Source organism: Exophiala spinifera (genome assembly GCF_000836115.1).
Source record: "Exophiala spinifera strain CBS 89968 unplaced genomic scaffold supercont1.3, whole genome shotgun sequence".
NCBI classification, from domain to species: domain Eukaryota; kingdom Fungi; phylum Ascomycota; class Eurotiomycetes; order Chaetothyriales; family Herpotrichiellaceae; genus Exophiala; species Exophiala spinifera.
In genome coordinates, this window is record NW_015622515.1 from 2,836,453 (window position 1) to 2,851,329 (window position 14,877).

General features: G+C 50.7%; 8 protein-coding genes across 8 annotated transcripts; 4 read left to right on the forward strand and 4 right to left on the reverse strand.

Annotated features, from left to right (window-relative positions):
* Positions 1 to 1,377: 1,377 nt before the first annotated feature.
* Positions 1,378 to 1,638, reverse strand: PV08_04764 (uncharacterized protein; the record flags this gene model as incomplete). The annotated part of the gene is made up of 1 exon (XM_016379108.1): positions 1,378 to 1,638. One exon carries the CDS (start codon positions 1,636 to 1,638, stop codon positions 1,378 to 1,380), a length of 261 nt encoding a protein of 86 aa, XP_016237785.1.
* A 1,425-nt stretch (positions 1,639 to 3,063) lies between these two features.
* On the forward strand, positions 3,064 to 3,450 carry PV08_04765 (uncharacterized protein; the record flags this gene model as incomplete). The annotated part of the gene is made up of 1 exon (XM_016379109.1): positions 3,064 to 3,450. One exon carries the CDS (start codon positions 3,064 to 3,066, stop codon positions 3,448 to 3,450), a length of 387 nt encoding a protein of 128 aa, XP_016237786.1.
* A 552-nt stretch (positions 3,451 to 4,002) lies between these two features.
* Positions 4,003 to 6,167, reverse strand: PV08_04766 (uncharacterized protein; the record flags this gene model as incomplete). The annotated part of the gene is made up of 4 exons (XM_016379110.1): positions 4,003 to 5,311; positions 5,677 to 5,780; positions 5,835 to 6,050; positions 6,105 to 6,167. The coding sequence occupies 4 exons, from the start codon at positions 6,165 to 6,167 to the stop codon at positions 4,003 to 4,005; spliced, it is 1,692 nt and encodes a 563-aa protein (XP_016237787.1).
* A 441-nt stretch (positions 6,168 to 6,608) lies between these two features.
* Positions 6,609 to 7,284, forward strand: PV08_04767 (uncharacterized protein; the record flags this gene model as incomplete). Its single annotated transcript, XM_016379111.1, has 2 exons — positions 6,609 to 7,184; positions 7,246 to 7,284. 2 exons carry the CDS (start codon positions 6,609 to 6,611, stop codon positions 7,282 to 7,284), a joined length of 615 nt encoding a protein of 204 aa, XP_016237788.1.
* Positions 7,285 to 7,770: 486 nt separating this feature from the next.
* PV08_04768 (uncharacterized protein) lies at positions 7,771 to 9,339 on the reverse strand (the record flags this gene model as incomplete). Its single annotated transcript, XM_016379112.1, has 5 exons — positions 7,771 to 8,051; positions 8,114 to 8,378; positions 8,436 to 8,668; positions 8,721 to 9,094; positions 9,146 to 9,339. 5 exons carry the CDS (start codon positions 9,337 to 9,339, stop codon positions 7,771 to 7,773), a joined length of 1,347 nt encoding a protein of 448 aa, XP_016237789.1.
* Positions 9,340 to 10,062: 723 nt separating this feature from the next.
* Positions 10,063 to 10,615, forward strand: PV08_04769 (uncharacterized protein; the record flags this gene model as incomplete). Its single annotated transcript, XM_016379113.1, has 2 exons — positions 10,063 to 10,159; positions 10,227 to 10,615. The coding sequence occupies 2 exons, from the start codon at positions 10,063 to 10,065 to the stop codon at positions 10,613 to 10,615; spliced, it is 486 nt and encodes a 161-aa protein (XP_016237790.1).
* A 242-nt stretch (positions 10,616 to 10,857) lies between these two features.
* Positions 10,858 to 12,136, reverse strand: PV08_04770 (26S protease regulatory subunit 10B; the record flags this gene model as incomplete). The annotated part of the gene is made up of 3 exons (XM_016379114.1): positions 10,858 to 11,435; positions 11,485 to 11,871; positions 11,920 to 12,136. The coding sequence occupies 3 exons, from the start codon at positions 12,134 to 12,136 to the stop codon at positions 10,858 to 10,860; spliced, it is 1,182 nt and encodes a 393-aa protein (XP_016237791.1).
* Positions 12,137 to 12,988: 852 nt separating this feature from the next.
* On the forward strand, positions 12,989 to 14,406 carry PV08_04771 (enolase; the record flags this gene model as incomplete). Its single annotated transcript, XM_016379115.1, has 3 exons — positions 12,989 to 13,509; positions 13,561 to 14,001; positions 14,052 to 14,406. 3 exons carry the CDS (start codon positions 12,989 to 12,991, stop codon positions 14,404 to 14,406), a joined length of 1,317 nt encoding a protein of 438 aa, XP_016237792.1.
* Between the last annotated feature and the right edge of the window lie 471 nt (positions 14,407 to 14,877).

The following is a 14,877-nucleotide window of genomic DNA, read 5'->3' on the forward strand; positions in this document are numbered from 1 at the left end:
GCACTTCACTGGATCTGAGTAAAGTGAAACAGTCTTGGGCTCAAGCCTCTCCGACTCATATGACTGATCATCTATCAGAAGCGCTTCTCCGACGAGCCTAGCGACCTCAACAGAGTCGCTGTCGAAAGTTAGGTGGTCGAGGACTTTAAAAAGGAGCGCAATTCTGGAGTCATGGTAGTCCACGGTGAAAGTTCTTACGGTGTCAATCATACTAAGAAAGCCAAACATCCTATCGTGAACTTCTCGACAATTTTGATCTTTGAATGGTTTCAATAAATCAGCAAGGGATCGTGTGGGTTGCTCCATTGTTCGATATTCCCCTCGGCGCCACAGGTACATAGAATGACCGGCGGTGCGTTCAAGACCGTCAATTGTGTCCCTGAAGCGGCAGCGTGAGCAGACTTCATCTCTCTGCTTCACGACTGAAGAGAAATGCTCCCACTCCAGAACATGTTGTCCTGCCAGGATGACAAGCCGAAATGCGAGTCCTACCTCTTGAACGATCCAGAGACGCCGCCAATACGGGCGCCGACAGACCTCGACTGTCGATTGTTTCTGCTCTTCAGAAAGGCTACTCCTACAAAAGGAGCAGGACGGTGAACCAGGAGTCCGAACCATTTTGCGTGAAAGGTCGAAGACGACATTTGGATGGCGATCAGGTGGTCCGAGCCAGACGATAAATGGATTGGCGTACGTGTAGAGCATCCCCATCAATCGCACTTGTTGATTCTGCTCTTCAATGTTGTTCTGATTGTGACTCAGGCAGATTCTGGGTGCACCCACGGCTCGCTCTGCAAGATGAGATGATGTGATGGAGGCGAGGGGGTGAGAGGACCATGCCAGGGGAAGATGGCAGATGCCTTTCTACCTACGGAGTACTTCCTGACACAAGTACTGTGCATAAGGGGGGCTTGAGGTAGGTATTTAGGTCATCGGGCTGGCGGGCTTAAAGAGTGCTCCACAACAACGGCAGGGCATAGCAACGCATCACTCTCAGCGAGGTACAGTGTGTACATTGAGTTTAGGTTTAGCAGCCGAAGACAGTGCGAGTTGAATTACAAGTGTCTACGTTCTGGCATAGGTGCTCAAAGCGTTGTCTCCTCGGGCTCCAAGCACACAAGGAAATCCTTACTTGTGCTGCTAAAATAGACCTACAGTAACTAGTCGCGTAGTGAACCTCCACCTCAAAAGACCCGGGCCTTCTTCAATCATAGGCTGCAGCCTCTCAATTTGCTACGTTCTGTTGCACGAACTACCTAACGGCACGAGGACCTGGATCCGACTCGGAGCATCGTCGGCAATGTCTCCCTGTCTTCAGTTTCGATCTCGATCTCGGTCTCTTTTCGACTCAACTCTCGCGCCTTTCAGATTCATTCTTCATCTATTCTTGGGTGTCTTATGTCCATCGACCGTGTAGTAAGCCCCGGAATACAACCCACTATTCCCTCCCGCAGTGAGGGACCCTGCGTTCTGGTTCCCAGCGACTCCAGGCGTGGTTGCCGCGAACTTGTCCAACTCAGCCTTATTCATGCCCGTGTACTTCTGTAGGTCGTCCTCTGAGATCTTGGAGGTTCCATCTGGATTGCGGCCATTTTTGTAGTTCTGGAAGGCTTTCCACTTGTCGCCCAGCAAGCCCATGGTGGCCGGCGATCGGGATGAAATGTTGTTGTGTGGGGTTCAAAGGTATTGTTTCGTGTGAAGTGAGTGAATGATGGTTTTAGTTCAGGGTGTCGAGGAGTGTATACGTTTGGTCGAAAGTATGATCTTTTCTTTGCTCTCAAAAGAAGAATCACAGTCTTGAGAGAGTGCGCCAGGGACCTATATATACCTAGGAAATGTGTATCTATCTACAGACTTTCAACATAATGTAAAGAAGCGAGCGATCTTGCGTTCCCTCCCCCCCTCCCCTCCTCATACAATATGATTTGCGGGGTAAAAATAGCATCAACAAGCTTGGGGACTAAACCTACTTCGACACTGGTGTGGTTCTTTCTTCCAGTGCGATTCCATCGTCAATCTGTCATACTATTCCTCTTTTGACCCTCTGTCGAGTTATCTACTCGTTAGTCCTTGGGCTGTCAACCTTGGGTTTACTATTCTTGAAAACATCTCGGCGGGACGATCTTGCCACGAGGGAGGGAAATACGAATACGTGGCATTTAACTGTCCGTCGAGGACCAATAAGTACTACAATACTGTCACACATTTCGACCTCTCTTGATCACATCGACCCGATTGGAAGTTCGTGCCTATCCTCGGCACTGCTTGCGCTCGCACTTGAGCGAACGAACTCACTCCCGCAGCCATCTGTAACTAGTCCCTAGTCCCTTGAGTTGGTTGTTTCCATCAATAGAGACCTCAAGGTCGAGATCCTGATAGATCCCTACCGAGAGTACGGCCCGTCGGTTGTTCCACGAACTACCCCCGTACTTATCCAAGGCGTTGATGACTAATTACGGCTCTGATTTCGACGTGCAGTCCTCGCTACACACCTAGGTGGGTAGCTAACTACAGTACTTCTAAGGTGCTCAGTACTTCAGGAGTCCTCCCTACCTAATTCAGCTGCGCCACTTCATTTTGTGCCCTTCCTTCTCTTATCAACGGCACCTTCCACTACGCATGCAGCACCGAGAGTGTCTTAAGTCCGCGGACAAAGCTGGCGTGTCGCAGTGCAGCCGAATTTTCCACCTTGAGGCCTCCCATCACCGCTTTACCTTCACGGAAGCAGAACGGCAAATAGGTAGACTGATTTATAAGTAGACGCAAATAGATCCACAGACTTCTCGGGGGCAGTGAGACTACAGAAAAGGTCATGATGTGAAGAGATATATACAACAATCACCCCCTCCCCCTTCTCTCTGTCTATCTCTCTCTTCTATTTTTTCTTCTTGGGAAATCACTGTTGTCACAAAACCAGGTACATATCTGACCTAGGTACCTGTCTACACACCGGATGTATATTCCTTGTTTCCCATATCTTGCTTGACCTACCTCTCCAAGGCGCCCTTGCACTTGCACTTGCACTTGACAGTTCCAGACCCCAATCGTATCGACGTTTTCGCAATGTCTTCGGCACCAATTTCAATCTACAAAGACCTCTCGACAGGCTGCGTCCTCCAAGTCAAAGTCTACATCCAGCCCGCCGATGAGGCCCGGTTCTGGGAACTCTTCAGGCCGGCCTACGACGCCGTCATCGCAGAGCCGGAATGCCGCTTCTTCGTCGTCAGCAAGCCGGTGCCGCCGCAGCCCGAAGAGAACGTAACGTGTCTGTCGTGGGTCGAGGGCTGGTCGAAACCCGCCCAGTGGCTGCTGGAGGTGCAAATGCACAAGTCCTACTACGAGCCTTACATCTCCGAGACGGAGAAGATGTTCGTGAAGCCGCGCGTCGTCGAGTTGACGAGCGCCGTTGAGGGAATGTGTGATTTCAAATTGCCTGCGTCGACTTCATGATAGAATTTTAGCTATGTACGTGCACCATGCTCCCGTGTCCAAGGAGTGGAATTGACTAAGAGAAAAAGCAAAGGATCGAAAACCACACAGCAATTGACAAGATTTGTTCATAATTGCCAACACACGGATACAGGAGAGAACATCTGAAAATCAGAAACACAAAGACAAGGCTATGGATGACCGGCTGTGACTAGTCTCCTCGTCCCTTTTCGTTGTTCTTTCCTTGAATCTCGAGTCCCCCAATTCTCGGTGTCTAGAGGAGTTAGTGAAACTCTTCGATGATGCCGAGTTCGGTTTCGCACATCAGTCATCAATTCTCGCCAACTGTCCGGGTACGTCGCTCTCGCAAAGACTTTCGCACACGCCTAAGCATACTCATGTCACTCGTATACGTCCTCCCAGTATGAAACTTGACTTGACTTGCTAAATGGGCACCAACATTGGAATTGGCGCGATAAATGTTGTCGTACGGAGCGGAAGATATCCTGCTCTATGAATATCTGATTGGAGGCGGCTGGATTGTAGGAAGAAAACAGTCAGCGACCATGCAAACTATGACAGCCTTTCTGAAAGATAACTCACCTGTCCATTGGCTAACGCAGCAGCCTTGATGGGATCAATTGCGGCGTGGGTCTTTGATAATCTCTGCACAGACACAGGCCCATTGATCTCTCGATCAAGGTTCATATACTCTTTCGCGGCGTCTTTCGTGCCTCGGTCAAGAAGGTATTTCATGTATATTGCCACCAACTCCTGCACCGTCGCTTCAGGCAAAGCGCTCTGGGTCATGAGTCCGTCAATAACCTGCCTGATCTCGTCATGTTGAGTCTGTTCAGAGCCGTCGATGGCGGGTTGATCGATTTCGAATCGCAAGTAAGCTGTCCAGAATTCTGGGCTTTGTTGGTAGAACTGCCGGTTCTTCTGGAACAGTTGTCGAGCTTCATCGGCAGACCCTTTGAGCTTCCACAACGTCTTGGCCCACTCGGCAACCAGGGCTGCTTTGGCTGAGGTGTCAATCTGTGATTCAATTTGAGATTGATAGACCGCAACAGCTGCATCTAGACCAGAGTGGCGACGGGTGCAATTTGCCAAGGAGACAATCGTCTCTACATGGCCCGGGAGGTTCACCAAGATTGCTTCGTGAATGTCCTTGGCCACATCGACACGGCCGGTCATCTCTTCAAAGTAGGCATACTGGAGTCGAGTCTGGGGAAGGGCGATAGGCACAAAGAAGCATGATGCTCTCTGATAGATGTTCCGAACTTCTTCCTCCTTCCCTGGTTGGGCCAACATCCACCTAGCATACCGCAACCAGAACTCTTCGTGTTGGGCGCAAGTGACCAAACATCGCTCATACAAGAATTGGATGCGGGTGTAGTCGCCTTCGCCCTCCTCGAAATCGAGGTATTTGCGCCAATTGGTGACTTGGGCTTCATCCAGGTCGGTAACGTGGAAATATGGCCGCTTGATCTCAGACTCATAAGTCCATCTCTTCGTGGTTTCGTTCTGGGTCCGTCGGAAGATTTCGAGGTGGTAATTATCAATGCGGGATCGGAGCTCTCTCTCAACTTCGGTTTGAGATCGACCAGCTTTGTATCCGGCACCATCATTCTCGATTTCCATCTGCAGCTGAGTAAGAGTACCAGGAGGAGCAATTGCAGTCAGTGGGCGCGACTGAGCCCATTGTCGATACTTCTCAAAGTATCGAGCATACTGGTGCATAGGAATATGAATGATCCGGCCCAAAATGGTAAATATCCGGTCGTGTGACTCCATCCGTTCCTCGAACTCAATATACTTGTCCCAGAATGGGTGGGCTAGAAAGTCCAGGCCCACACAGGCAGCACCTCGCTCAAACAGTCTAATGTGAACGTGTTAGTACAAACGACTCTTGACACCAGGAACGAGGATAGGGGAAGCAGAGGGTGCAAAGAGGTGTATGTACGTGACGTGATAATGATCCTTCAATCATTTTGAAGCAACAGGTGTGGTTCCTTGTACACAGAATGAATGGGCACAAAAGGCCTCCTCGTATCGGGCAAAGAGCAAATCAAAGCACCTGACTGACGACTTGTGAGAAGCAACTCCAGCAGGGAAATTTGGCTTATGACGATTCTCACCAATCTTTCGATGGCCATCGTCGTTTCATCCAGTCCAGCTAACGATTGTGTCGCGTGCTATGTTTAGGTCTTTCAACGAGAGGGAAGGTTTCTCTTGTATACTTACTCTCGTATGATGTCGGCTTCATGGCTGGTTTCGGTCTTGAAAGAGCAGTAATTCGTCCAAAGATCTACCGAGTTTGTGATGCTCGCGACACCTCGTTCATAAACCTGTGGCATTGTTAGTGTACGCTCATCCAGCTAACTCTAGGCAATCCATCGTACCATTTCCGCTGCCTCTGTGCCCGCAATGGAGAACTCGAGGTCGGCATATTTCTTCCAGTATCCGAAGAAGAGGGGGAACTTGCTCAAGAACCGATCGTAGATACCCCGTACAGCTGTTATGGCATGAGAGCTCGAGTTTCTGTTGATCCCTCCCTCCAGGGATTCCGCGGTGCGAACGAGTTTCTCCCAGATCTCGAAGTTGTCTGGATCGTCATCCTGTAGGTGGGAAGTTAGCAGGCTCTTGTCGCAAGGTGATGAAGTGTATCCTACCAGTTCCGCCAGAAGCTTTCGCAGCTCTGCGCTCTCCTCATCGTTTCCACCGAAGACATCCATCTGGCCGCAGCCTGCTCTTCAACGGAGAATGCGGGACGCTGATAGTGATCGACAGCACTCAATCTGTTGTCAGGATAGAGCGGGATTCGCGAAATGGGCCCTACAGGAATACAGGGACGGAAGGGTAGAAATAGGACAGAGTTGAAAAGCGCAGGGGATGGGATGCGCTGGAGCGTGAAATCGAGCAGGCTGGAAAAGAGATCCCAAAGATTTCCACGGCGCCAAGTCTGCGGACGGGCTGCGGAGCAAATTCTCGAATTGCAAGTTGCGGACGTCCCTTGCGCTTCAACCACCTCTGCGCGCCAGACTCAAACCCACTTACTCATCACGATTCACGATTCCCTACGCGCAGCTGGAGTAGACTTGCCTTCTTCGAGGACTTCAATGCTACACTGAACCCGTCTTCTGCTGTTGTCTTGATTCGAGCGATATTTTCCAGCCATGGCGGAGGCCGTGCGGGCAATGGCACCGTCCTCTCTAAAGCTCCCCAAGCGGTTACTCGACTTTTTCGCTCGATATCCTCCCGAGGTATACTCTGCCAAAGTTACCGGAGTGGCAATACCTATCACGCGCAAGGCAGCTAAAGAGGCCGCCATCGCCAGGAATGCTGAGAGCTCAGCAGCAGCAGGAGCAAATGCCGAAACATCAAACGAAGTAACACCTCCTACACCTACACCTCACTCTTCACCTGCCACGAACAGTTTCCCCCCAAATCCATTCCTGCCGCGGAAAAATTTTGTCACTGGAAAATGGGCGGGCGCAAGGATTGGGCTCCGACGGCAAGCGGAGCTTGTTAAACTGGCGAAAGAATGCCAAATAGAAGAGTTATTACCTCCTGGCCGCAAATCGACCGCATTCAAGCAGTCACGATTGCTCGAGCGAGGACTCGCCGTGAGAGGTACTGGTGTAGGCCAAAAAGTAAAGGGACATCAATGGGAAAGGCATGTGGGAGCTACTCTAGAAAAGAGGAGAACTGCTATGGAGAATATGCCAGAGCTTATCAACGAATGGAAGAGGGTAAGTCTTCTCAATTGGATGAGATTCTCATCAAGCACTTTGCTAACAATTTTTCTTGCAGCGTGGTCATGGCAGAGGCTGGAAGAAATACCCGAAATAAGATCACAAGTTTGCAAATGCGCAGAAACGGTTCAAGGCCTTATTTCGAGCTTGTCAACATCTTCTCTCAGAGGGTATTATTCTCTCACTCACGGTTTTGAGTATACCAGACGCCGAAGGTGGTGCCCACGCCGCCAAAGCGGGCTTGCATGACGTCCTGCACAAGCCCATGATCCCCTAGTGGAAAGGTGGTCATTGTATGTATGATATCTAATCGGCCACAGTGGAAGGCATCGGATGGACCGTCTTCATTGATGTGGTTTTGTACCATAGAGCGATAACATAGATGGTCGGACTCGACCCCGGCGGCGCTAGCGTATATATTTTGATCTTGTCCCATCATCTCGAGGTAATGTCGATAGCCCGATGGCCCTGTCCACAACCCATTTTTCGATTCTTTGCAAATAGGGCCACCATTGTGTATGCGCGAATTGTGCTGCATAGCGCGACAAAGCCCCGGAGCAGGGAAGCAAGTCTGTCTCTCGAACTATATCAATTTTCGGCAATTCCTCTGCTTGACCAGAGTGACCCAGAGGCATACTAGCAAGGCTGCTCCCACCAACATCACGAACCCGCTGAACAGTTGCAGTCCGAGGTAATTGCGTCCATGGTCACGAATCAAGGCGCCGGCAATAGGACTTCCGATGAGCGAGGCCGTGGCACCGATCGCTTGAGCCATTCCAAGACGAGCCCCGAGAACTTTCGGATCAGGGCATACGACTGGGAAAATACTCGGTGGTAGCGGGATAAGAGCGCCACTGAATCCACCTGCCATGAAAGTGAGATCCATGTTTCTGGAACAAGATTGTAGGGAGGGTTCGTTGACATACCGTACAATGCTGCGTAGGCAAAGAAGGAGGCGACATCATGGATTCCAGCCCAAGCCAGACACATGACGGCAGATAGAGTACCGCAAGCGAGCCAAGGAATCATGATTCCAGTTCGTGAAGCGATGAAAGCTGCCGCGAGACGACCGAGGATTGAAACGGCTTGAGCAACGACTATCGTGTAAAGTGCCAAGGATCGAGACATACCCAGCTTGACTTGGCCGTAGCTGGGTATGAAGATGAATGGAACCATGTAGCCGAAAAAAAGCTAGGCGAATCAGCCAGAGTTAGGTCTGCATATCTCACAAGCCCCATCGAAACTTACGAAGAAGCATGAGAAGCTGTACAGCCAGAATGGCAAATCCCTGAAAGCCGCTTTGTCGAAAAGTTTTCGCGCAGTACCACTGCTAATATCCCCGGTATTACCGGCTCCCCAGAGGAGCAGGGGAAATGCAATCAGATATGAAGCTACCATGATGAAGCCCATCACTCTGACCGTCCAGCCAAAGCCGAGCGAGTCGATTAAAGAGTCGAATGTGATAGTGTAAATTATACCGCCTGTGCCATGATCAGTAAGTGACGGTAAATAATTGTGAAAAGCACGACCTACCAAATGGAGCACCGCATGTGACAATGCCCAATGCTACAGCCCGGCGCCTGGAAAATGAACGACTGACAAGAGCGAGGCCGGGCACGTACAAGACACCTGTTCCTAGACCCAAGCAGATACCTTGCGCCAACAAGATCTGATAATACTTCGTAGCCAGACTCAACATCATAAGACCAAATGATGACAGTGCGGCGCCCCCAAACAACATAGACCGGTAATAGCCCAAATCAAACAAGGGTCCAGAAATGACGCCCACGACAATCAAGAGATAGGTAGCAACGGTGCCAATCCAAGAAATCGTGGAAGATGATTCCCCAGGCAGCATGTTCAAAAGGTAATAGCTTTGGAATATACCAAAAGCAAAGGTCGTACCCCTTCATTAATGTATCAGATCTCGCCTGACCCAGAGCATCGAGGCCACATACCAGACATTGAAAAAAACCAGCCAACAACCGACAACTTGAAGCCAAGCTCTCAGACCTCCGTCAGGAGGGTTCACAGGAGGTGGAGGTGGAGGAATAATGGCCTTCTCCTCATAACCAAAGTCGTTTGGATTACTAGAGTCGACTGGTATAGTTTCGACACCGAGTTTCGAAACTTCGCAGTTGGGTTTTTCCATACTGAAGCCAGCTGGATGGCAAATTTCAAGGATTCGTCACAGTTCTGGTCGTTCACTGCAAGGTGGAATGTGCTGTTGCGGCGACTATAAGTGAAGAATAGGAACGCAAGGAATATGCCATGGAGAGTCCGCAGGAGCTCTTGTCTGTTGATATGGTGAAGTCCTGAAAAAAATCTTCAGAAAGTGTTTGCTTCAAAGTACCGTAAGCACCTTGAAGTGGGCGAAGGAGTGAGGGCAAGTTAGAAACAATATGACCTGACGCGCACATAAGGGACCTGGGCAGTAGGAAGATCTTTACAAATCCGCAATGGCAAACACAACATTCCGCTTTTCCATGGAAGGATTTCGGCGCCCCCTCCGTAGCAGTGCAGAAGCATACTCGTACCGAGGCCTAGATACTGCAATGGGCCAGTAACAGGACAGCCATAGCCCTGGCAGACAGGGACACCATCATAAATCGGATCTACGGTGCCGTGGAGTGGGGAAGAAAGGATGGTCGATGGGGGACCGTGACATGAGAATGATGGCGTGCTGGCTCTCCTGCAACCGCGAATTGCTCATCTTCGTATGGGACAATGTTTCAGCATCCAGGCTACCCTCGCTGCGGTGTCTTCGTGATAGCTGAGAGAGCGGAGTCATCACGGCCTCCAGAAGCAGATCAGCTCGTGGTCGTCAAGTGTCGTCGCTGATGTCCACACGAGACTGGGGGGAAAGCGGTTCCTGATGCGTGTCGGCAAAAATGCCTTTGCGGGGAAGATGGTCCTTGGCTTTGAGTTTAACGGCTTGGTACGGAGTCCTTCTGAAGTCCAGCTTTCCCTACGTAGGTACCTACCTGAATGTATCTAGATGCATGTAATTTTTTTTGTCTGTCCAATATCGTGAAGCAGGGAGACGAGGCATGTTCCACGCCCTAATTCGAACTCACCACATAACATCGCGCAAAAAAGCTGCCGCTCTCAAAACTGCGGCAAAGACTCTCCAATGCTTCGCTCTTCTACGGTCAGGAGGTGTGCCTGGGGTGATGTATGTACAGGGCCATGAGCGAGCCGCCGTGCAAAAATGGGTCGACACTGTCCATGACTTACGATACAAGGATTACCAATTAGTGGCACCGGTGAAGGCATTGGCCAAGTGTCAGGACAAGCCGCAGAACAACGATGACAGCCCCGCGGGCACCTTGGTCGAAGTTGACTCCGTCAAGGAAATGGCATCACAGATGGAAATACGAGGGTTGCTGAGATGGTGGCGTGTTGCAATGGGTTTTGCCCATGAATGAGTTCGCCCAAACTATGGCTTCTACTAAAGCGAAGCGATTCGCTGTTGGGACATCCTGAAGCATGCATTCAAGTACCCTCGAGCAGATTCTTGCACCGCCAGACTAGGCCAACCCTTGGGCACCTGGGCTGGTACGTACCGCATGCAGCTCCGTCGCCGGGCCTATAGTACAATGACAGGCACCGTCACCCAACACATGCCTGGTAATGCGATGGCCCCAATACAACCACAGCCATTGGTGTTTTACAATTTCTGGTACTCTAGCTTGCCCTCAAGTTTCTTGGACTCAGCCACCTTCCTGACTGCCTTGTTGAAGTCATCCTGGTTGACTGCGTCTCGGTAATCCTTGATAGCAAACAGGCCAGCCTCGGTCACTACGTTCCTCAGATCGGCACCGTTGAGTCCATCGCTCATCTTGACAACACTTTCGAAGTCGATGTTGCCCTCAGTCACCACCCCGGCAGCATGGATTTTGAGGATTTCCAGTCTGCCTACCTCGTTGGGTAGAGGGATCTCGATCTTTCGGTCCAATCTACCTGCTCGGAGCAGAGCTGGATCGAGAGTATCAGGTCGGTTGGTGGCCATGATGATCTTAGTCTTCCCGAGATAGTCGAAACCGTCCAATTGGTTCAGCAGCTCCATCAGCGTTCTCTGAATTTCTCGGTCGGCGGATGTTCCTTCGCTGAAACGACGACCTCCAATAGCATCGATTTCGTCCATGAAGATGATGCATGGCTCGTGTTCCTTTGCATAACCGAACATTTCACGGATCAATCGAGCAGATTCGCCAATGTACTTGTCGACAATTGCAGATGACACCACTACATCAAGGTCAATAGAGCCCTGAAACAGGAGCATGTCCAATCTTACCCTTCAAGAAATTTGTATCCAAACTGCTAGCAACTGCTCTTGCCAATAATGTTTTTCCAGTTCCTGGTGGACCATAGAGTAGGACACCCTTGGGAGGCTTGATACCGACCCGCAAGAAGAGCTCCGGGTTCTTCAACGGGAGTTCAATGACTTCTCGTAGTTCTCGTATCTGTTCATTTAGGCCACCAATGCCAGCGAAGGATACCTGGCCCGGATCTTCTAATGACATGTTGTAGACTAGAGGGTCGACTTCTCGAGGAAGCATGCGCATGATCGTGAGGGTGGTCATGTCAAGTGCCACTCGCGTGCCTTGCTTCAGCTTGGCTTTGTCGACTTTGGATCGGCAACCGACGACATACCGCGGACCTGAGGATGCTTTGACAATGACTGGAACGGGTGAGTATCAGAGACGAAACATGGGGTAGGCGAACATACATCTCTCCTCATCCAGTTGTTTTAGCACTTCTCCGATGATTTGACCGACACTTTGTAAGGCTTTGATGTTTTCCTCTGTAGTTTCGAAGTCCTTTTGGAGACCTTTTATGTCCATCCGTAGGGCTTTCAATTTCGACTCCCATTCTCTTGACTCTAGTAACTTGTCCTTGTACTGTTGCAGGGCCTGTTGCCTCTCCGGATCTCCGCCCCCGTCCATTGTGCAATCCGCAAAGGGGCACCGGCAGCGTTGATAAGGTGAAGTATCTGGGAGGAAGGATAGGCCGAGAGGGATTCGCAAGGATTAGTAGAAAATTCGGGGTCGTTGCGACGGTAGGAATGTGATGAAGATCAAGGTAGTCGGTCTGGGGACTCTGATGTTGATGATGAAGCTTGCCGCAGGTACCAAAGGCTACGCGGCGAAGCCAGCAGGGAGAGGCGCAAGGCTGGAGACCAAGCCAGATCACGTGGTCTGCGCCGGGCGAGATGCGCCGGTCGTGCGTCGATGAGGCTGCCTTAGTGTGGCCCTTAGAGGCGGTGACGAGCTCGCCTGGCGATGCTGGCGCAGCCCTGGGTTGAGGAGGGGCAGCCAGCGCTCTCGGCGATCATTTTTCTGTCCCGCGCCTGGACTCTTCCCTACAGTAGGTATGTTGAGAGCGCTCTGTCGCGATGTGATGCTCCTTCCTCACATGCCCCACCAAGACAACAAAAAGTTGAGTTGCTTTTCACTTCTTCCAGCTTCGCATCTTCCTTATTCCTCTTCAGTACCTCCTACAGATCAGTGTACTGTGCCCTACCTCTCTTCTTCAGTTCACTAAGCAAAGACTGCTGACTTATATTTCTCATCAGACCACTTGACTATTCAGTAAGTGATCACCCAATGGGGTTCCAGCTACCCAACTCCAATGCCACCTACTTGCATTGCTATTCCTTATTTCACTCTGGCCTTCTGCACCACGATACCTCTTCTCCCGTTTGTTCTCTTCCCTCCAACTGCTTCTCTATATCATTCGTAGCCTTGTTGCAATTGTGAGCAATTGTGAGTCCTGACGAAATTTGAATCACTGCAGCCATGCCTATCGTCAAGATCCACGCCCGATCTGTCTACGACTCCCGGGGCAACCCGACAGTCGAGGTTGATGTTGTCACCGAGACCGGCCTCCACCGAGCCATTGTTCCTTCCGGTGCCTCGACTGGCCAACACGAAGCTTGCGAACTTCGAGACGGTGACAAGTCAAAATGGGGTGGAAAGGGTGTTCTCAAGGCCGTCGAGAACGTCAACTCCATCATTGGCCCAAAGCTCATCGAGAAGAAGATTGACCCCACCGATCAGTCTGCTGTGGACAAGTTCTTGATCGAACTTGATGGTACGGAGAACAAGACCAATCTGGGAGCAAATGCCATTCTAGGTGTCAGTCTTGCTGTTGCAAAGGCCGGTGCTGCCCAGAAGGGTGTTCCTCTCTACGCACATGTTTCCGATCTTGCAGGTACCAAGAAGCCATACGTGCTTCCTGTCCCCTTCATGAACGTCCTCAACGGTGGTTCTCACGCTGGTGGTCGTCTTGCCTTCCAGGAGTTCATGATTGTGCCTGAGTAAGTCCAGAGTCTTGTATCTTTTCAAGCCTATTCTGATGAGCAACACAGTCAAGCTCCTACTTTCTCCGAAGGTCTCCGATGGGGTGCAGAGGTCTACCAGAAGCTGAAGACTCTCGCAAAGAAGAAGTACGGACAATCTGCTGGCAACGTTGGTGACGAAGGTGGTGTGGCTCCTGACATTCAAACCGCCGAAGAGGCTTTGGACCTGATCACTGCCGCCATTGAGGAGGCTGGGTACAAGGGCAAGATGAATATTGCCATGGATGTTGCTTCCAGCGAATTCTACAAGGAAGATGAGAAGAAGTACGACCTGGACTTCAAGAACCCAGACAGCGACAAGAGCAAGTGGATCACTTATGAGGAATTGGCCGACTTGTACAAGAACCTGGCAAGCAAGTATCCTATTGTCTCCATCGAAGATCCCTTCGCCGAGGATGACTGGGAGGCATGGAGCTACTTCTTCAAGACTTCCGACTTCCAGATTGTCGGGTGAGTACTCATCATGATTAAAATGTGAAGGCAGCTACTGATTTTCCTAGTGACGACTTGACTGTGACCAATCCCAAGCGCATTAAGAGAGCCATTGACTCCAAGGCTTGCAACGCCCTTCTCCTCAAGGTCAACCAGATCGGCACCCTCACAGAGTCCATCCAGGCTGCCAAGGACTCCTACGCTGCTGGCTGGGGTGTGATGGTCTCTCACCGTTCAGGTGAGACGGAGGACGTCACAATTGCCGACATGGTTGTGGGTATCCGAGCTGGCGAGATCAAGACTGGTGCACCAGCACGTTCCGAGCGTCTGGCCAAACTCAACCAAATCCTTCGCATCGAGGAAGAACTTGGATCCAACGCTATCTATGCTGGCACCAGCTTCCGCAAATCCGTTACCTTGTAAATACGGCTTGCTTAGTTGCTACGTGCCTGGCATAGCTGGGCAAAAGTCCGCGACGATGAAGTCTATTTAGGTAGCGCAAAAGGACACAAATCTTCATGCGAAAATGGTAGCGTGGAGATTATCAATACAATAAAGTCTCAGAGAGTTTGAAGATGGGTTTCCAACCATAGACTGTGCTATTGTTGAAGCGCTGGCAGGTATTTATCTATGACAATAATTTAACTGAGGTCGCCTTCGATTCTACCAAGATGCGATGTTCGCTGTCGTTACGTCAGTTCTTGGGCAGGCACCGGTTTGGGCCGCCGTGCGGCTTGGCGCATAAAGCGGCATTTTCGTAGATCGCCCTCCTGCGGCCACCAGAGACAAAATTAATCTGGGATGTACCTAATTCCCTCTCTCTTGTTGTCGCATACATTGTCGCCCGACGCAAACATCTGACAATCACACGACACTGCTCTCGTCACCACACGC